General features: G+C 38.8%; 1 protein-coding gene across 1 annotated transcript in view; it reads right to left on the reverse strand.

The window, feature by feature from the left end:
* Nucleotides 1-2,077: 2,077 nt before the first annotated feature.
* Nucleotides 2,078-17,933, reverse strand: part of AMN (amnion associated transmembrane protein) — a 95,066-nt gene continuing 79,210 nt past the window's right edge. Inside the window, exons 11-12 of the mRNA XM_088149800.1 lie at nt 10,898-11,018; nt 2,078-4,554 (exon numbers count right to left, since the gene is read on the reverse strand). Coding sequence (XP_088005926.1) covers nt 4,444-4,554; nt 10,898-11,018 — 232 coding nt within the window. The 3' untranslated portion in view covers nt 2,078-4,443. The remainder of the gene's footprint in view (nt 4,555-10,897; nt 11,019-17,933) is intronic.

Below are 17,933 nucleotides of genomic sequence, written 5' to 3' on the forward strand. Positions count from 1 at the left end.
CTAACCGTTTCATAGTTTCAGGCAACCAGCATCTCTTTTAAGCTGAAAGGATCTTCATTTGCTTTTCTACTCTAACATGAGTCAGTCATCCTATTAACTTGTTCTTGTTGTGAAACAATAAATACTGGAATTGTATGAGTTAACTGGCTCCATAAATAAGATTCAAACAGAATAGTCAGGAGAAAACCAGTTCAAACTTCAGAATGGAAAGTGTGAAGAAGATGAAAAATTTGGATGTAGCTTTTCCAGGAATAATTAGAAATCTAGGGTTTTCTTTGACCCCTAGATAGTGCTCAGAAACAAGTAAATTTGCCTTCTGTATTACATTTGAGACTAACTCTTATAAAGCCCAGTCACTGTTATAATTGGGTTTTGATTATGGGTGTTGTCATGCAAAACATTTATGGTTACCTATCACCCCTGTGTGGATTGACAATCTTTCTTATTTTCATAAAGGAAAAAGTAAGGTTAGAGGGTTTTTTGAAGGAAAGAAAAAAAGCCATAAAATTCTTGAGAATAATATCTTCCCTTCAAATGTTCAGTGCAAAGTACATGTATTATCAAGATGTAATCCTCACAACAAGCCAATAGAATTAACATAATTTAAATCTTAGTCTACAGATGCTTCCAGGCAGCGCTTTTATTTTGCAGTATCTCAATTTTAAGAAAGTTGAAACATTGCCATATTCCATCTGCATTTTCCCAACACTTCTCTTTTTCTATTCACACACACATATGCCCGCGCACACACAATCATTATGATGGAAAATAATATAATATTTAAATTTCATGTAGAAGCACCCTAAATCACGGCCAAATGTTTTAAAGACGCATTCTGGAAATCTCAGACTAGACTCATTTGGACCTAGTTATAGCTTGAAATCAGAAGACAAATATTTCTCATTGGAAATACCAATTGTATGTTTTGTTTGGTGGTTTGAGAACTACTGTCAGTGATCAGTCTGCATATGTAGATATTCTTTATATCTTCATACTTCTACTGAGATGCACCGAAATACTCAGCCTGAACATAGAATTTAATAAGTTTCAGCAATTAGTAAGAATTAAGTTAACATTTTAAGGGAAGTTTGGAATTATCCACTTTACTAAATATATTTTCCATCATGATTCTGTATTGTACAAACGCGCCTTGAAAGATGACATTCTTGAAGGAATCTTGAGAGAAATCCACTTTCTCTCCCAAAGCTTAAGAATGCACATATTTTCTTTCATCGTGCTTGACTTTGCATCGTAGGGGCTACAAATACAATCAGACCATGATTTGTATGCACTGAAAAGTAGGCCTGGCACAAGTATATTTCAATGTCATTTGCTGCTCTCCTAGCTGCTCTTACTGAGATTATCTAGATCCTGTAGGCAGAATGTTAAGTAACTATTCCCTTTCTTTCAACATATTATTTAGATATCTGGAAGTGTCAGATTAAAGAACAAAAGGCAATGTATGAAATGGTATACAGATTTAGTAGAAACAAAGTTTGCTAGGATAGATGATGTGGAGAGGTATAGTGAATGGTGTTGGTGTACACCAGATTTAGTTACACCCTCCCCCATCTCATGCTTTTCATTACTTTGGCTTATTATTTGTTACCTTTTTTTGCATTTTGCATAACATTGCTTATCCCAAAAGGGAATAGTGTGATGGGTATGTATGCATGCAAGTCTCAGAATTCTCATTTCATTTCATCAGAGCCCACCTTTGTTGACTTGTTGCTACTTCAGGTTTCTCCAAGTTGGTTTCCAGAAAAATAAACCTTTCTCAACTTGTGTTCTCCAGATGTGTTGGATTACAGTCTTCCTCTTTCTCATCTGCCAGCATGGCTATTGTATTATGAGAGCTGTATTCTAACACATAAGAAGAGCATGAAGTTGGAAAAACCTATGCCAGCATAATGAGAGGATAAACAGAACATTAAGTTAACTTCCAGAGTAGAGTCACACATGCACTCCTCATTCTCAGGCAAATGAGCCTCTATGAATATGATCACAGTTGTCCTCCAAAACATTTGCAGGGCACTCAATTGGGAAATGCTGGCTGGCTGGGCTACTAATAACATGCATACTAAATAAGACTTGGAACAGATGATATTACTTGTCTAATCAGAGCAGGGCCTGACCATCTCTTCACTCAACATATCCTCCAAACCTGCTCTTTGCCTGGAAGCAATGGGATGATTAACTCTAAAACACATATGCCAAGACTTTGAGTGTTTTACTAATAAGCCAAAATACAACCACTGACAGCCATGATTTAATGAACTTTATTGATTTATTTGATTTGATTTCTAGGGCCTCTCAGTCAAAAAGTGACTCTTCTTGAGAGTGGTGTGTAATGGATTTCTTTTCTAATAGTGGAACATATCATAGCATGTTATTGCCAAAGACCAAAAGCTACAATATCTTTTAACCTGGTCCTTCTTTATGTTTCTTATGAGCCACCCTTTATTTCACCATCTAATCTCTCTTAGCAATCAGCAAATCAACAGGAGCTTCATTTGCATTTTTATTATTTTATGAGTTAATTCCTTTATATTGTTCTTGCTATAAAACCATAAACTTATTTTGGACTATAAGAAAACATGGTCTGAGTTAATGCCATCTCATTAGTGAGATTCCAAATTCACAAGGTAGGAATAATGATTTACAAATCACATTGGATGGGTTCACACAATAAACTAGGCCCAAGCAAACCACATTATGGCTTAATGTAGTGTGCAAGCCCAACCTTTTTTTATTTATCTAATTACAGTCAATAACCAGCAAAGTAAACAAAACAAAACCCTCAGAAACAATGGTCAACCTTACAGGCAATAAAAGAGATCTGTGGCACAAAACAAAAAATGCAATAAATCTACCTACCTAACTTCACTTCATAGAAACATCCATTCTGCTCCTGTATCTTGCAATAGAATTAAGGACAAAAAATGGAAACAAGGCATGGAGTTGGATTCATTTTTTGCTGACTTCCAGTGTTGCCCAAAATGTTTTGTTTGTTGTGTGTGTGTTTCATAACAAGGATAGATAGTTTTTTCCTAACAGTAGAATTTCATTATACTTCATTTTAAAAAGACCAACTCCTGCCTTTTAGATCAATGTAGAACAGGTGAAGAATATACATATTTGCATTTTATTGATGCTCCTCTCCTGCTTAGCAGGGCTAGAATCCCTCTTCGTTTTCCAGAGATTTTGGAACTCTTTTGACATACATTACAAGTGCTGCCAAAATATGACAGCTACTCTATAGTGTTTAAAAGCATTACAGACTGTCTCCAAGATAATGGCTCACTGGAGATGTTCCGATGGAAATTGAATTTGTCTTCCAATATGTTTCCTGCCCAGAAAAAATGTACTTCCTTTCTCTTTCCAAACCTTTGCACTGACAGCTTTACTGTCATAAATAGGAGAGAGGGAAAGGAATACTTTTCTCCAGGCTAAGCATACCCAACTCTATCCATTTTTTCTCATAGATTCAGGACTAGCCAACCTGATGATTTCCAGATGTTTTCAACTACAACTTCCACAGTCCTTTGTCACTGGTTATGTTGGCTGGAGTTGATGGAAATGATGATGATTATGTGCCATCAAGTTGTTTTTGACTCCTATTGACCACATCGATTTTCTTCATGATGATCTGTCCCTAACCTGGCCCTTGAGCTCTTCCAATGGTGTCCCCATCAGTACTGTAACTGAGTCTATCCACTTTGCTGCTGGTCATCCTGCTCTCCTCTTTTCTTCCACCTTTCCCAGCATTAGAGCCTTTCCAGAGAGCTGCTGCCCTGTTGTGGACATATTCCATCTGGTTTAAGGAGATATCCCTTAAATGACTGCACTCAAAACCTTTCTTAAACAGCAAAAGCCCTCCGTTCCTTTTATTTCTGGCCAGCAGACTCTAGTAGCAGTAATACCTTAAAGTTGGAAAAGGTCTGATTGTTTCACTTGCAGATTTCTTAAATTAGGCAAAGATCATAAAGTTTGGCTGGATTGCATCATCCCCATGGAAGAACTGGGAATGAACAGCCACACATAAATCATACAATTTGCTATAATTGTTTTATCATGCTCAGAATTTCTTGTAGAAATCTGAGGAATATTTCTTTAAATCAGCTTTCCCCCACTTGGTATTTTTCAGAGGTGTTGGAAAATGTTGCTTAAAATTCTGGAGGTTGCAATTTCACCAGATATGGAGGACACCAAGTGGGGGAATACAACTATAAATGATTAGAAATAAATTTGCTTCTGATGAGCTCCATTGGCTATACTCTTCACTTACAAAATTACCCATAATTTAATATAGGCCACATCAAGTTGACTTTGGTATAATGGACACAACTGAATGAAATTTGAATATAAGGATAATCAGTAACTTTGAATCTTTTGAGATGAAACTGCAAACAATGCATGAGTATGTAAGACAAAGGTTTGACTTTAAGCACTAAGTTCTGTTTCATCATATAAAGGGTTAAGGTAATAAAGCTTGTTATTTTTGCTTGCTATCTCCTCCTGAGTCTCCTCCACAGAGTATCCACTGGCTAAAGTCTAGAAAAAAAGAGAGAAAACGCACATGTTAATGCAATTGGTGAAAACTAACTTGGAAACTTTAAAGCTTTGAAGAGAAAATAGCTGTTGTGAGGTGAGATGAATTCATACTATCAGTGCAGTATTTACAGTTGACAATAATGCTTAAGGCTGTTCATTTGCTGTGCACATAACATCATTTCTGCATTAAGAAAATGTGAATTTTATATTTAAATACATTTTATAAATGTGTAATGGGTTTTTTTTTCTTTTTGGTTTGGAAGTTCAAACCAGATTAGGACTATAATGAGGTAATGGGTAACTTCCTCCCACTCCACACCTCCACCTTGTGCATTGAATTCCCACTTATAAGCTAATTGCAAGGGGCTACTTAAGCAATCAAGTCCAACCACCTAGTCAGTGCAGGAATCCAGATTTAAGCATTCCAAGAGATGGCTGTTTTGCCTTGTTTAAACACATCAGTGATGTGGAACCCACAACTTCCAGGACAATTTGTTCCACTGTCAAACTTCTTCAACAATCAATCAAAATCTACCTTCCTATAACTTCAACCCATTATTTAATGTCCTGCACTCTGAGTTGATAGAGTAATTCTTCACCTCCTTCTATGTCACATTCTTTCAGGTATTTGAAGAGTTATCATATTAACCCAGGCTTCTGAAGTCTAAAGATGCCCAACTCCTGCAATCTTTCCAGAGACCTTAATTTATAGTTTTCTGATCTCTTTTCTCTGAACATGTTTCATTTTGTCTGAATCCTTCTTAAGGTGTATTGCCCAGAATTAAGTGGAATTATTATTTCTTGTGATATAGACAGTACTGTTGATTCTACCTAGCCTTTTTTGCAGCCATATCACACTACCGACTCACATTTAAATTGAATTTCCATTTTCTAAGATATTAACTATCCTACCCAATTTTGTGTCATGTGCAAATTTGTAAAGCATTTCCTCCACAGAGAAGCCATTAATATGTTAAAGCATACAGAGCTCAGGGCTGAATGCTTTGGCATGCCATTTAAGATCTCCCCTCTAGTCTAATGTTGATAAATATTCTTTGAGCATTTTCAACCCAAGTATGTATTTATTTAATTGTTATGCCATCCACCCCACACTTAACTAACTTGCTAATTGGAATGTCATGGTTGTTCTTTTTCAAACACTTTGTTGAAATCAAGATATATTATGTCTACAGCATTTCACAATCTACCAAGGAAGTTACCTGATCAAAGCATGAGATAAGATAAGTTTGGCAAGCCTTGTTCTGGAGAAATACATATGCTAACATCTAGTATTTAACACCTTGCTTCAAGCTGCTTACAGATCAATCTTTTTATGCTGTAGAATTGACAGACTGACTGTTGTTGTTGTTCAGTCGTTAAGTCGTGTCCGACTCTTCGTGACCCCATGAACCATATTGCGCCAGGCCTTCCTGTCCTTCACTGCCTCCCTGAGTTTGCTCAGTTTCATGCTCATTGCTTCAGTGATGCTATCTAACCATCTCATCCTCTGCCGTCCCCTTCTCCTTTTGCCTTCAATCTTTCCCAGCATCAGGGTCTTCTCCAAAGAGATCTCTCTTCGCATTAGGTGACCAAAGTATCTGAGCTTGAGCTTCATTATCAGTCCTTCCAATGAGCAATCAGGGTTGATTTCCTTTAAGATTGACTGGTTTGACTTCCTAGCAGTCCAGGGGACTCTTAAGAGTCTTCTCCAGCACCACAGTTCAAAGGCATCAATTCTTCGGCGCTCAGCCTTCTTTATGGTCCAGCTCTCACAGCCATATATTACTACTGGAAAAACCATAGCTTTGACTATGCGGATCTTTGTCGGCAAGGTGACATCTCTGCTTTTTAATATGCTATCTAGGTTTGCCATAGCTTTCCTCCCAAGGAGCAAGCGTCTTTTAATTTCATGGCTGCAGTCTCCATCTGCGGTGATCTTGGAGCCCAAATAAATGAAGTCTGTTACTGCTTCCATTTCTACCCCTTCTATTTGCCAGGAATTGATGGGTCCAGATGCCATGATCTTAGTTTTTTTTAATGTTGAGTTTCAAGCCAGCTTTGACACTCTCCTCCTTCGCCCTCATCAAGAGGCCCTTTAGTTCTTCTTCACTTTCTGCCATTAGGGTGGTATCATCTGCATATCTGAGGTTGTTGATGTTTCTCCCTGCAATCTTAATTCCGGCTTGTGATTCTTCCAACCTGGCATTTCTCATGATGTACTCTGCATATAGGTTAAATAAGCAGGGTGACAGTATACAGCCTTGTCGTACTCCTTTCCCTATTTTGAACCTATCGGTTGTTCCGTGACTGGTTCTAACTGTTGCTTCTTGGCCCGCATACAGATTTCTCAGGAGACAGGTAAGATGGTCTGGTACCCCCATCTCTTTAAGAATTTGCCAGAGTTTGTTGTGATCCACACAATCGAAGGCTTTTGCATAGTCAATGAAGCAGAAGTAGATGTTTTTCTGGAACTCTCGTGCTTTCTCCATGATCCAGCGAATGTTGGCAATTTGATCTCTAGTTCCTCTGCCTCTTCGAAACCCAGCTTGTTCATCCGGTAGTTCTTGGTTCACGTACTGCTGAAGCCTAGTTGTAGGATTTTGAGCATAACCTTGCTAGCATGTGAAATGAGTGCAATTGTGCGATAGTTTGAGCATTCTTTGGCATTGCCCTTCTTTGGAATTGGAACGTAAACTGACCTTTTCCAATCCCGTGGCCACTGTTGCGTTTTCCAAACTTGCTGGCATATTGAGTGCAGCACTTTAACAGCATCATCTTTTAGTATTTTAAATAACTCAGCTGGAATATTGTCATCTCCACTAGCTTTGTTGTTAGCAATGCTTCCTAAGGCCCACTTGACTTCACTCTCTAGGATGTCTGGCTCAAGGTCCGTGACCACACCAGCATGGACATCAGGGACATTAAGATCTTTCTTGTATAGTTCTTCTGTGTATTCTTGCCACCTCTTCTTAATCTCTTCTGCTTCTGTTAGGTCCCTGCCTTTTTTGTCCTTTATCATGCCCATCTTTGCACTAAACGTTCCTTTGATATCTCCAATTTTCTTGAAGAGATCTCTAGTCTTCCCCATTCTATTGTTTTCCTCAATTTCTTTGCACTGTTCATTTAAGAAGGCCTTCTTATCTCTCCTTGCTATTCTCTGGAAATCTGCATTCAGTTGCTTATATCTTTCCCTTTCACCCTTGCTTTTCACATTCCTTCTTTCCACAGCTATTTGTAATGCCTCATCAGACAGCCATTTTGCTTTCTTGCATTTCTTTTTCCTTGGGATGGTTTTAGTTGCTGCCTCCTGTACAATGTTACAGACCTCTGTCCATAGTTCTTCAGGCACTCTGTCTACCAAATCTAACCCTCTAAATCTATTCATCACCTTCACTGTGTACTCACAAGGAATATGATATAAGTCATACCTGAGTGGTCTAGTGGTTTTCCCTATGTTCTTCAATTTAAGCCTAAATTTTCCAGTAAGAAGCTCATGATCTGAGCCACAGTCAGCTCCTGGTCTTGTTTTTGCTGTCTGTATAGAGCTTCTCCATCTTTGGCTGCAAAATATGTAATCAATCTGGTTTCGGTATTGACCATCTGGTGATGTCCATGTGTAGAGTCGTCTCTTGTGTTGTTGGAAAAGAGTGTTTGCTATGATTAGCTTGTTCTCTTGACAGAATTCTATTAGCCTTTGCCCTGCTTCATTTTGTGCTCCAAGGCCAAACTTGCCTGTTATTCCGATTACTCCTTGACTTCCCACTTTAGCATTCCAATCCCCTATGATGAAAAGGACATCTTTTTGGTGCTAGTTCTAGAAGGTGTTGTAGGTCTTCATAGAAGCGGTCAACTTCAGCTTCTTCGGCATCAGTGGTTGGGGCATAGACTTGGATTACTGTGATGTTGAATGGTTTGCCTTGGATACGCACTGAGATCATTCTGTCGTTTTTGCGGTTGTACCCCATTACTGCCTTTCCCACTCTCTTATTCACTATGAGTGCAACTCCATTTCTTCTAAGGGTTTCTTGGCCACAGTAGTAGATATAATGGTCACCCGAATTAAATTCACCCATTCCTGTCCATTTCAATTCGCTGATTCCCAAGATGTCGACGTTCAATCTTGTCATCTCATGTTTGACCACATCCAGCTTGCCTTGGTTCATAGATCTTACATTCCAGGTACCTATACAATATTGTTCTTTACAGCATCGGACTTTCTTTTCGCTTCCAGATACATCCACAGCTGAACGTCCTTTCGGCTTTGGCCCAGCTGCTTCACTCTTTCTGGAGCTACTTGGAAATGCCCTCCGCTCTTCCCCAGTAGCATATTGGACACCTTCCGACCTGAGGGGCTCATTTTCCGGCGTTATATCTTTTAGCCTTCTAACATTGTCCATGGGGTTTTCTTGGCAAGGATACTGGAGTGGGTTGCCATTTCCTTCTCCAGTGGACCACATTTTGTCAGAACTCTCTGTCATGACCTGTCCGTCTTGGGTGGCCCTGCACGGTATAGCTCATGGCTTCACTGAGTTACGCAAGCCCCTTCGCCACGACAAGGCAGTGATCCATGAAGGAGACAGACTGACTAGTCTGCAGTTTAATGGATCCTTGTTTTCCCTTTTCCTTAAGATAGGGACAACATTTGTCCCCATCTGTCAGTTCACCATTTCTCCAGGATTTCTCTCACATAATACATAAAGGTTTGGTCAGGTCACCTGCATATTGTTTCAGTACCCTAGGATGCAATTTATTTGACACTGGAAATTTAAGCTTATTCAAAATAAGGTATTCATTGACCATGTTTCTATCAACCTTAAGTTTTGATCATGTCATTTCATCCTGCTCTTCAGAATTGCCTGGTGGAACTCACACTATCTCAGAAAAGACTAAGCCAAAAGATGAATTGAGTCGTTCTATTTTTTCTTTACTATCTATTAATGTTTTCCAATTTCATGGCCTTTTGATCTGCCTTTTATTTTGAACATGTCTCAAGAAGTCCTTTCTGTTGTTCTTAAACATCCTTTGCCAACCTCAGCTTATTCTGTTGGGACCCAGGAAGAGTGGCTTCTCTGTCACCACACTGCCTTCTGGAATGGGATCCCTCAGGGATTTATGTGCCTCTTATTCTTTTGGTATTCTAGAAAGCCTTGAAAACCTCTCCTACTCCTATAGCATTCTTTTCTGTTTTCAGAATTTCGCTAAGTTTTTGTGCAGCTACACTGGTTTCTTCTTACATCTTCCTATCATTAAATTTGTTTGTACCTCCATTTTAGGGACTTCCACTCATTTTGATCTTCTTTTCCCATTGATTTTTTTCCTATAGAATCCTATTTATTATATCTCTGAGTTTATTAAAATCCACTTTCTTAAAATTTAAAAAATGCATTTAATTATCCTCCGCTTTTGTTTCCCTTACAATCAAGAACGCCACTGTTACATGGTTTCTTTCCACTTACTTTACTGCTACTTCAACTTCCAGACTATGTCTACCATATTGGTAGTATCATTGGCTTCATGAAAGTAGAGTAGTTTTATCCTAAGTCTAAGAGATTAATGAAAGGGAAGTGATCTCATGCAACAGCTACTTTCAAACATACATTGAACACACCGATCTTATGGCATGCCTCTTCATGGGAGAGCTACAATGTTTCATCTTCATCAGTTTTAAACAAAGATTATAAACCTGAATGTTCTCATTTACTCTTAGTTAAATAATAATGCCAATCTATATCTCAAAAACTGAAATTTTAACTCTCATTATTTTTTAATGTCTGAATTCTCCTTGGATCAACATCAGCAGTCTTTGTACCAAATTTATGATGTAAAACAGTATTGTAGAAGGAATTAAAAAAAAAAAGTAAACTACCTTCAAAGGCTTTTTGCCTTGAATGATAGTTTAAAAATATTTTAAAATTGCAATTCTGGGAGGGAGATGGGCCCAGGAGCAACTAGATACTTCTGGCATCCTATTTCAAGGAAGAGATTTCATATTAGATGCCCTTATCCAGTTCCTGAAGATACACCTCTGAGGCCCTTGTTAGTTTGAAATAGGAACTTGGATGCTTATTGAGGCATATTGGGTGGGTTGGCATGGATAGACTTGGACTGTATTCCAGCCTTTACACTGGTATATATGTTTTTACTCCTATTGATTTCAATGCAGAAGGAAAACTGTCAGAGAAAAAACAAAGTTGAAAAAAAAAGGTCGATCAACCCACATTTAGCTTTGCCAGTGTAAATACAGCAGGATAAGGTGTTTTATTCTAGCTCTGGATGTCCCTGTCCCATTGGTGGAAGTGCATTGTCCATACGTAAATAAATATACAGAAAATTGGACCCTTACAGCTGGGTTACACGGTGTGTCAAACATGGGATTATCAAACCCTTCCTTAATGGTCCCTTCAAAACCTTCTTGATCCTTTTTTCGGTTCCACAAAGAGAAAAGGTGCCAAGAAGAGAGAGATCTGTGAAAATAGAAATGACAGAACATAAACAAAGACAATTGTAGTTGGCTTCTTAAGAAGAGCACTGCAGTCCACTGAACTTAATAAATTGTCAGAACATCAAATCTGTGTACCATCAGTGAAAACTGGCCTGAAAGAGAGGCTGCCCTAACATCAGCAGACTGTGTGAAGATACTGAGAGATTTCTCAAACACATCCATTTAGGGGAAAGCAAAAGACTGGTAATAGGTTTCCAAAACACAGTGAAACTGACATGTGAGAAAGACAGCTGATTTGATAGTATAAGACAGTACACTAATGTAGGCAGGGGCCAGTCCTAACATTAGGCATATTGACACAATAATCTCGGAGTGCAGGTGTTCACCAGCACAGAACAGAAGAGGTAGACTCCGCACATCCTGTTGTCTTCCTTATGACCACAGTTCTTTGCAAGACTGCCTATCTCCAATTTTTCTGCTCATCTCCTGGGCATGAGATAGAATGGGCATGCTTTGGGTACTTGCCATGAAATAATGTCATCTAATGGGACCCAGGAGGTGCGCTTTCTTTGTAACAGCACTTGCCCTTTAGAACACATACTGTCCAAGGTTTGGACAGCCCCAATCCTGTTGGCTTTCAGTAAGGCCTTAAAAACCTGGTTTTTCCTCCAGGCACTGGGCTAGGCTGTTGGAGGAACCCATCTGGGAAATGATTTTGGAATGTGAACATGATGTGATATGGCCTTGGTTGTGTTGTATGGCAGTGTGTTTCTATAGTGTTTATGCTGCTTGGTTATTTCGTTTTGTGTTTTAATCCTATGTTAGCACTCAATTTGCCTTGAGTGGTCATATATACATTACCTAAACCAACAAATGAGTAAATTGATCTAGCCTGCCATCTTCAGTGCTGTGGAATATGCAGGCCTGTCAGTATCAACTTCTAGTTAACTTCTGTATATGGAACTGGTTGATGGCTCCATATTGTCCTTTACCCAAGGCAATAGAATTGGGTTGTCCCTGATGTAGCAATCATGTCTACAAAGCAGTCATTGGGAACATTGCAAATATATGTATGTAGGTATTTATTTAAACACATACTTTAAAAATAAATACAGTGGTACCTCGGGTTACGAACGCCTCGTTAACGAACTTTTCGGGTTACGACCAGCTCCGGCCGTAAAAATTTACCTCGGTTTGCGAACTCCGCCTCGGGGTACGAACAGGATACACGGCCATTTTCCCTCCCGTGACACGGCCCACGGCCATTTTTCCGCCCCTGACATGTGGTCCGCAGCCATTTTTCCGCCCCTGGCACATGGTCCGCAGCCATTTTTCTGCCCCTGACACATGGTCCGCGGCCATTTTCCGCCCCTGACACGTGGTCATAGGGAGGGGGACTCTCCCTCCAAGCAATAGCCACCTCCCTGTCCTCCACGCCAGAACGGATGAACAGTAATTACATTGAACCTTATGGGGAAATTTCCTTCAGGTTGCGACCAATTCGGGGTGCGACCAGAGTCATGGAACGGATTAAGTTCGTAACCCGAGGTTCCACTGTAAATACATACGTACAGTACATTTGCAAGAAATCACACACATAAAGAAATAGAGCAGGTGATAAAGCTTGGAACAATTTTTTTACCTTGATGTACAAAGAAATAGATTTAACACCTCGTGCCTCTTTCACAAGGAGCTCACATATTCACCTTTCACCAATCCCAAATACTTTTATTATATCCTTGCATCCTCCCCCAGAGGGCAGACTTAGATGCAGTTGCCCTCAGTGATATTGACCAGGCGATTCAATAATATCCCCTATCCAGATTGCTTATGTATTTACTGTACATAGAAGCATCCTATCTATCACTCTTGGATGACAGAGTTAATCACTCTTCTAATCACCAGTCCTGATCCCAACAGGCAATTGTGTTTCCTATTAAACAACCAAGAGCGTAAAGTGACAAACTGAGAACACAATATAGATACATTTAACTCCTAGTTTGAATAAGCTTTTTTTATCCAAGACATTTTAATGTTGCTTTCTTTTTTGCTTACTTTGGTCTATGACTGTAAATTATTTCTTCATCTTCATCTTCTTCATCATCATCATCATCATCATCATCATCATCATCATATATCCCAGCCATTAAACACCTGGGCAAATGTAAGTTTGTAAGTGCCACAACAAGCTTTCCTGGGGGAAGTATTCCCCCAGTGTGGCGCTGTAATTAAGGAGGTTGTCTCCTTGATTGTTAACCTCCTCATCTCGGGGGGGGGGAGGGCCTTTAGTAGAAGGCCTCAGAAAATCATGTTTGATTGGGATATAAGAAGCTGAACTCCTTTTATTCCCTATAGCTGCATAAAATTGCTGCTATTACTTTTAAGATTACCTCACTTGCTCTGCAAGGTGCACAACAAATTTGATCCCAACTTTAAACTCCCATTATAAGTTCGTGTGGCTGTTCAGGAAGCTGCTTCTGGCTGTCTCTGCATTCAAGAAGAGGAGCTTTTTCCTGCCTATTCCAAATCCTCTTTTGATGGATTAGCACAGCCCTCATATTTATAACAGGTGCCACATGAAACAGATGTAATCAAAACCATCTGTTTGTAATGGTTCCATTTCAAATGGGATTCTGAAATTTAGCTCTCAGAAGAGCAGCTCTTCTGAAATGCCTGTACATTTATCTATTCCCCACGTCTTGCTGGGCTGTTTCCTCTTAATATATTAAGGAAACAACAAGTGACTTTTTGACATGTTCTTTTGGTGGGGGGAGCCACAAATAATGCCCATGCATATCCTGCAGAATTTAATTTTTTTTTTCTGAGCTGTGGAAAGTACTCCAAGGAGGCTCATCTCCTGACGCGTAACTATTGCTTATGGGCATCCAGATTAGTTGGTAAAGGGTCTCTTCTTTAGGCTCTCCCCAGGAGCATTTTGACTTGATGATGTTATCTATTTTTCCTGCCTGCTCTTGTTAGATATTCTTTTCAGCGTTGCATTGGCCTTTGTTTTAGACTATGACTAAAATCGTTTGGTCTAAATTATTTTAACTTTGTACTGGTATAAATGCTGTTAGCCACCTTGAACGCTGCATATGCATTAGAAAGGCAGGATACAAATTTTCGTATTAGGTATAAGACCACATTGGCTTCCTTTTATGTCTCTGTTATTATACTGCATCATATTTTCATGCAATTTGATTTTGGCAGTCTCAGGGATTTTTTTAAAAGCACCATGAACCCCCCCCCCCAGCCCCCTGCTTTCCACCTTTCATGGAGGCTATTGTTGTTTTTCTCAATCTGTGGCTGCCAATTGGGATGGGGGGGGTGAGAAGAAGGAACATCTCTGTTGCCTAGGCAACCAGGCCAATGCTCCCTTGGATCTCCAAATGTGCACCCCCATGAAAATAATGGTGTGCCAAGACATGGCATTTCAATGCAGACGTTATTACTTTGCATTACATAGAAAGCTAGATGTGCTAGCTCTTAGCACACTACTAGATGTGTAGTTACACTTTGGATTTTTCCTGTGGGCTTTACCCTGTCATCTTGGTTCCACAATCCATTTTGTTCTGGAATGAGCTACAGAGGCTGAGGTTTGGTAGATTGCTGGGAAGAGGAATCATGTCCCCAAAGGATGGCAGAGTGTCAGAGCTTACAGTATTTATATATGCAGTTCCTCCCCTGGTCAACTTAAAGAAGATGTTATCTTCCCTCCACTGTTAGACTGAGCAAACTGCTCCCAAGGAATAAATGCCCACATGACTGAGAAGTCGTAACCCAGTGCCTTTAAGTTGTTTGATCCTGAGCTTGGCTGGGAAAAAGTAGTCCAACCTTAAAGCTTTCCTCTTTCCGAGAGAGATGGGTTGGTCAAAATCTTGACTGTCTGATGGGTTTGGAATTCCATCTGTCTCAGTTCTCCTTCTACTAGCAAGCAAAGATATTTTTATTCAGACAGGCCCTTTGGCATAGGAGCTGCTTTGACTGCTGAGCCACTGAGTATGAATTTTTTCCTTTTGATCTCACTTTTCTTGTTACTAACAGCTGCTGGGAGCTCCATTTTGGGAAAGGAAGGGTTTTGTTTATAAAAATTTAATGTACTGAATTTATAAATTATAATTTTTGTTTATAAATTAAACAAAAGCCCACCAAGAAAATAAAAAATGTGATTTTGTATAGCAATACTTACATGATCCTTATAGTATATCTTCTTCTATATTAGTGAGTCATGCAATCTAAACTCACGTAGTCTGAAGGAACCTCGTTGAGGTTTTCCTTCATTCTAGTGGATCACGTTATTCCATCTTCCTCAGCCTGGTACCTCCAGATTTGCTAGCACTGTTAGACTCTAGCCAGGATGTCTTTAGACTATGAGCTATGGAAGCTAAGGTCCCAGCCTGTCCAAAAATCACTTAGTTGCAGAAGACTGAAATTTTGTCCATTCTTATTACAATCTCAAAACCATTCTTTGTGCTGTTTTAAACCCCATAATGACTTTGAATCTATTTTTCTATTCCTGTCCTATTGCCTAGGCTACAAGTCAATTCCAAAGTTTTAGTTCAGCTCCAAGTTTAATCTGAGGTTTGCAAGAACTCCAGAGCAACTCTTGATCAATGTCTAATTTTAGTTTCTAGGCTTGGAATCCTCTATTTTCTTGAGCTCTTTCTTCCAAAAACTTCCAAAAGTCCAAAAAAATTCTTCCAAAGATAGGATGTTGTATTTTTGCATTAGCATTAGGCCAAATATTTAAAAAAGATGGTTTAGCTCATATTTCCAGCCCATGTTTTCAGTATGATTCCACTGAAGTTTGGTTTGCTACTTGCCCAAGGAACTCATCTTAGATTAATCTCTATAATTTTTTATCCTGGGATGAGAGTGACATCAGCTAAAAAACATTTCCATTGTTGAACTTGTTGGCTGTCTTTCACTTTACTACTCTTCATCTCACAGCATAACCACATTCAAAAGCAGACCGACCAGACCTGCTACTATAAAACTCTTTAAAACAAAATTCATCTTCCAAATGTTATACGACAGCCGGTCCAGTCCAGATTCCTAACAGTGCTATTCTGATTACTTTGCTGTATTTCACATGCAGCACTCCATTTAGAAATTGGGACGATCCTAATGGAATCCTGATGGAATCTTGCTGCTAGAAGGTCCAAGGCTAAACACCGGAAACATAAAACTTTGACATTGGCGCTCTGCTACCAAAATGTGTGACACGTTGCCGTAGCTGAGAAATTGACCTACACTCTTCAATTGTGTTCTAGTCAAGCTAAAGTTAAAGCCTTCTCAAATATATCATCTGATTTTATACCTCATGCTATCCAGGAGAACCATAATTGTTTTATGCCAGATTAATATATTATGTGGGAGGAATATTAAAGAATTATTAATATGTGGTTTTATGAATTGTTTTTCTTGTCTCCCTTTTTAACCCCTGTATGTATGTGTTGAATTTTATTGCACTGTTTATAGTTATTGTAATGGCTTTACAAATAAAAAAATTATTTAAAAAATACTGGCAGGATATAAACAGAAAACCATTCACAGCAAATTACCTATTCAGTATTAGCTACCCAACACAATGCAAATTCTCTCCTTAGCCCACTTGAATGTCTTGCCCTCCACAATATTGGAGGGATGATATAATAATGCTCTTTTTTTCCTGCAACCTGAAAGAATCTGAGCCTCTAGTCCATGTATTCCATCAATTCACTTCTGCATCAGCTTAGGCCCTGTCCTGATAACGCTGCCTACCAAAAGAAGCTACACCTGATCTGATTATGATTTGACTTCCTTTTTACTGTCAGATCAGAATCCTAACATCTTCAGGAGAGTTGCAGAAGGTCTTTCAGCTGCCATTGCTTTATGCAGGAAAATACTCTTCTAATTTCTAATTCTACTACTTGTATTTATAGTGTTTTGTGGGTTGAACCATTCTATTTATTTCTATTAATCAACAAAAAAATGTCCATATTTTTGAGTCTTATAAATTTTTTACAAAAATAGTGTAAAATGCTGGTCAGTTACCATAATAAAGGAACTACAGCAGGTTGACAAAAGTAGAGAATACTATCCCAGGATAATTGATTTGGAAAAGGACATGGAGTAGGTCATTTAAAAGGGGGAAAACCTGATCTCTTCTAAACATAACCTGTTTAAAAGAAAACATGGAGCAAAGGAAGGAGGAATGGAAAACAGAAGGGCCTACACACACACACACACACACACACACCCATAATACTATTCCCTGCAACAACATGAAAATACAGAAATGGAGTAAGAATCTGAGGGTGATGCCACTTCTGAATCTCAACAGTGACCTAGAAAATTCTAGGTTGATATTAATTCTTCTTTGAAGAAAAGTAAAGCCTTAGAGTGTTTTTCCAACCTGGTTCTCTTGGGATATATTTAACTACAATCCACATATCAAATTTCAAATTTATTTAACTATGGTCAATGACCAGCAAGGTAAAAAAGAAAAACCTCAGAACCAATGACTGAATACAGTTAAAACAATGTAATAGTCAGATAAAATCTAAAAGATTTAGACTTAAAACCAGAGTAAGAGAAAAATTAGAAACAATATAACACATAAGATAAAATAAAAATACAATAAATACAAGAATAAAATAAAAATACAGTAAGATAAAAGAGCAACTAAACTTCATAGTGCAATCATTCCAAGATTAGGACATTTCATGTCTTCTTTTGAAAATTGCTGCAGATAGAAACCTAGCAACTCTGTTGCTGATGGTAAGCTTCTGATCTGTGAGTAGGAAATGGATTCTCTCTCCCTCCCTTAAAAATGGTTTTTTGTTAAGAAGTGGTAAAGGTATCTCTGAATGTAAACTGGTATGAAAAGGACAATGGAAAAATTCATGCAACAGGCTCTCAGGTTGGTTCAGAACACAAGGACACCATCTCTCAG

This window comes from Python bivittatus, unplaced genomic scaffold (genome assembly GCF_059951505.1).
Source record: "Python bivittatus isolate LINGU-HERP-01145 unplaced genomic scaffold, Pbiv_v1 ctg000580_np1212, whole genome shotgun sequence".
Classification (NCBI taxonomy): Eukaryota; Metazoa; Chordata; class Lepidosauria; order Squamata; family Pythonidae; genus Python; species Python bivittatus.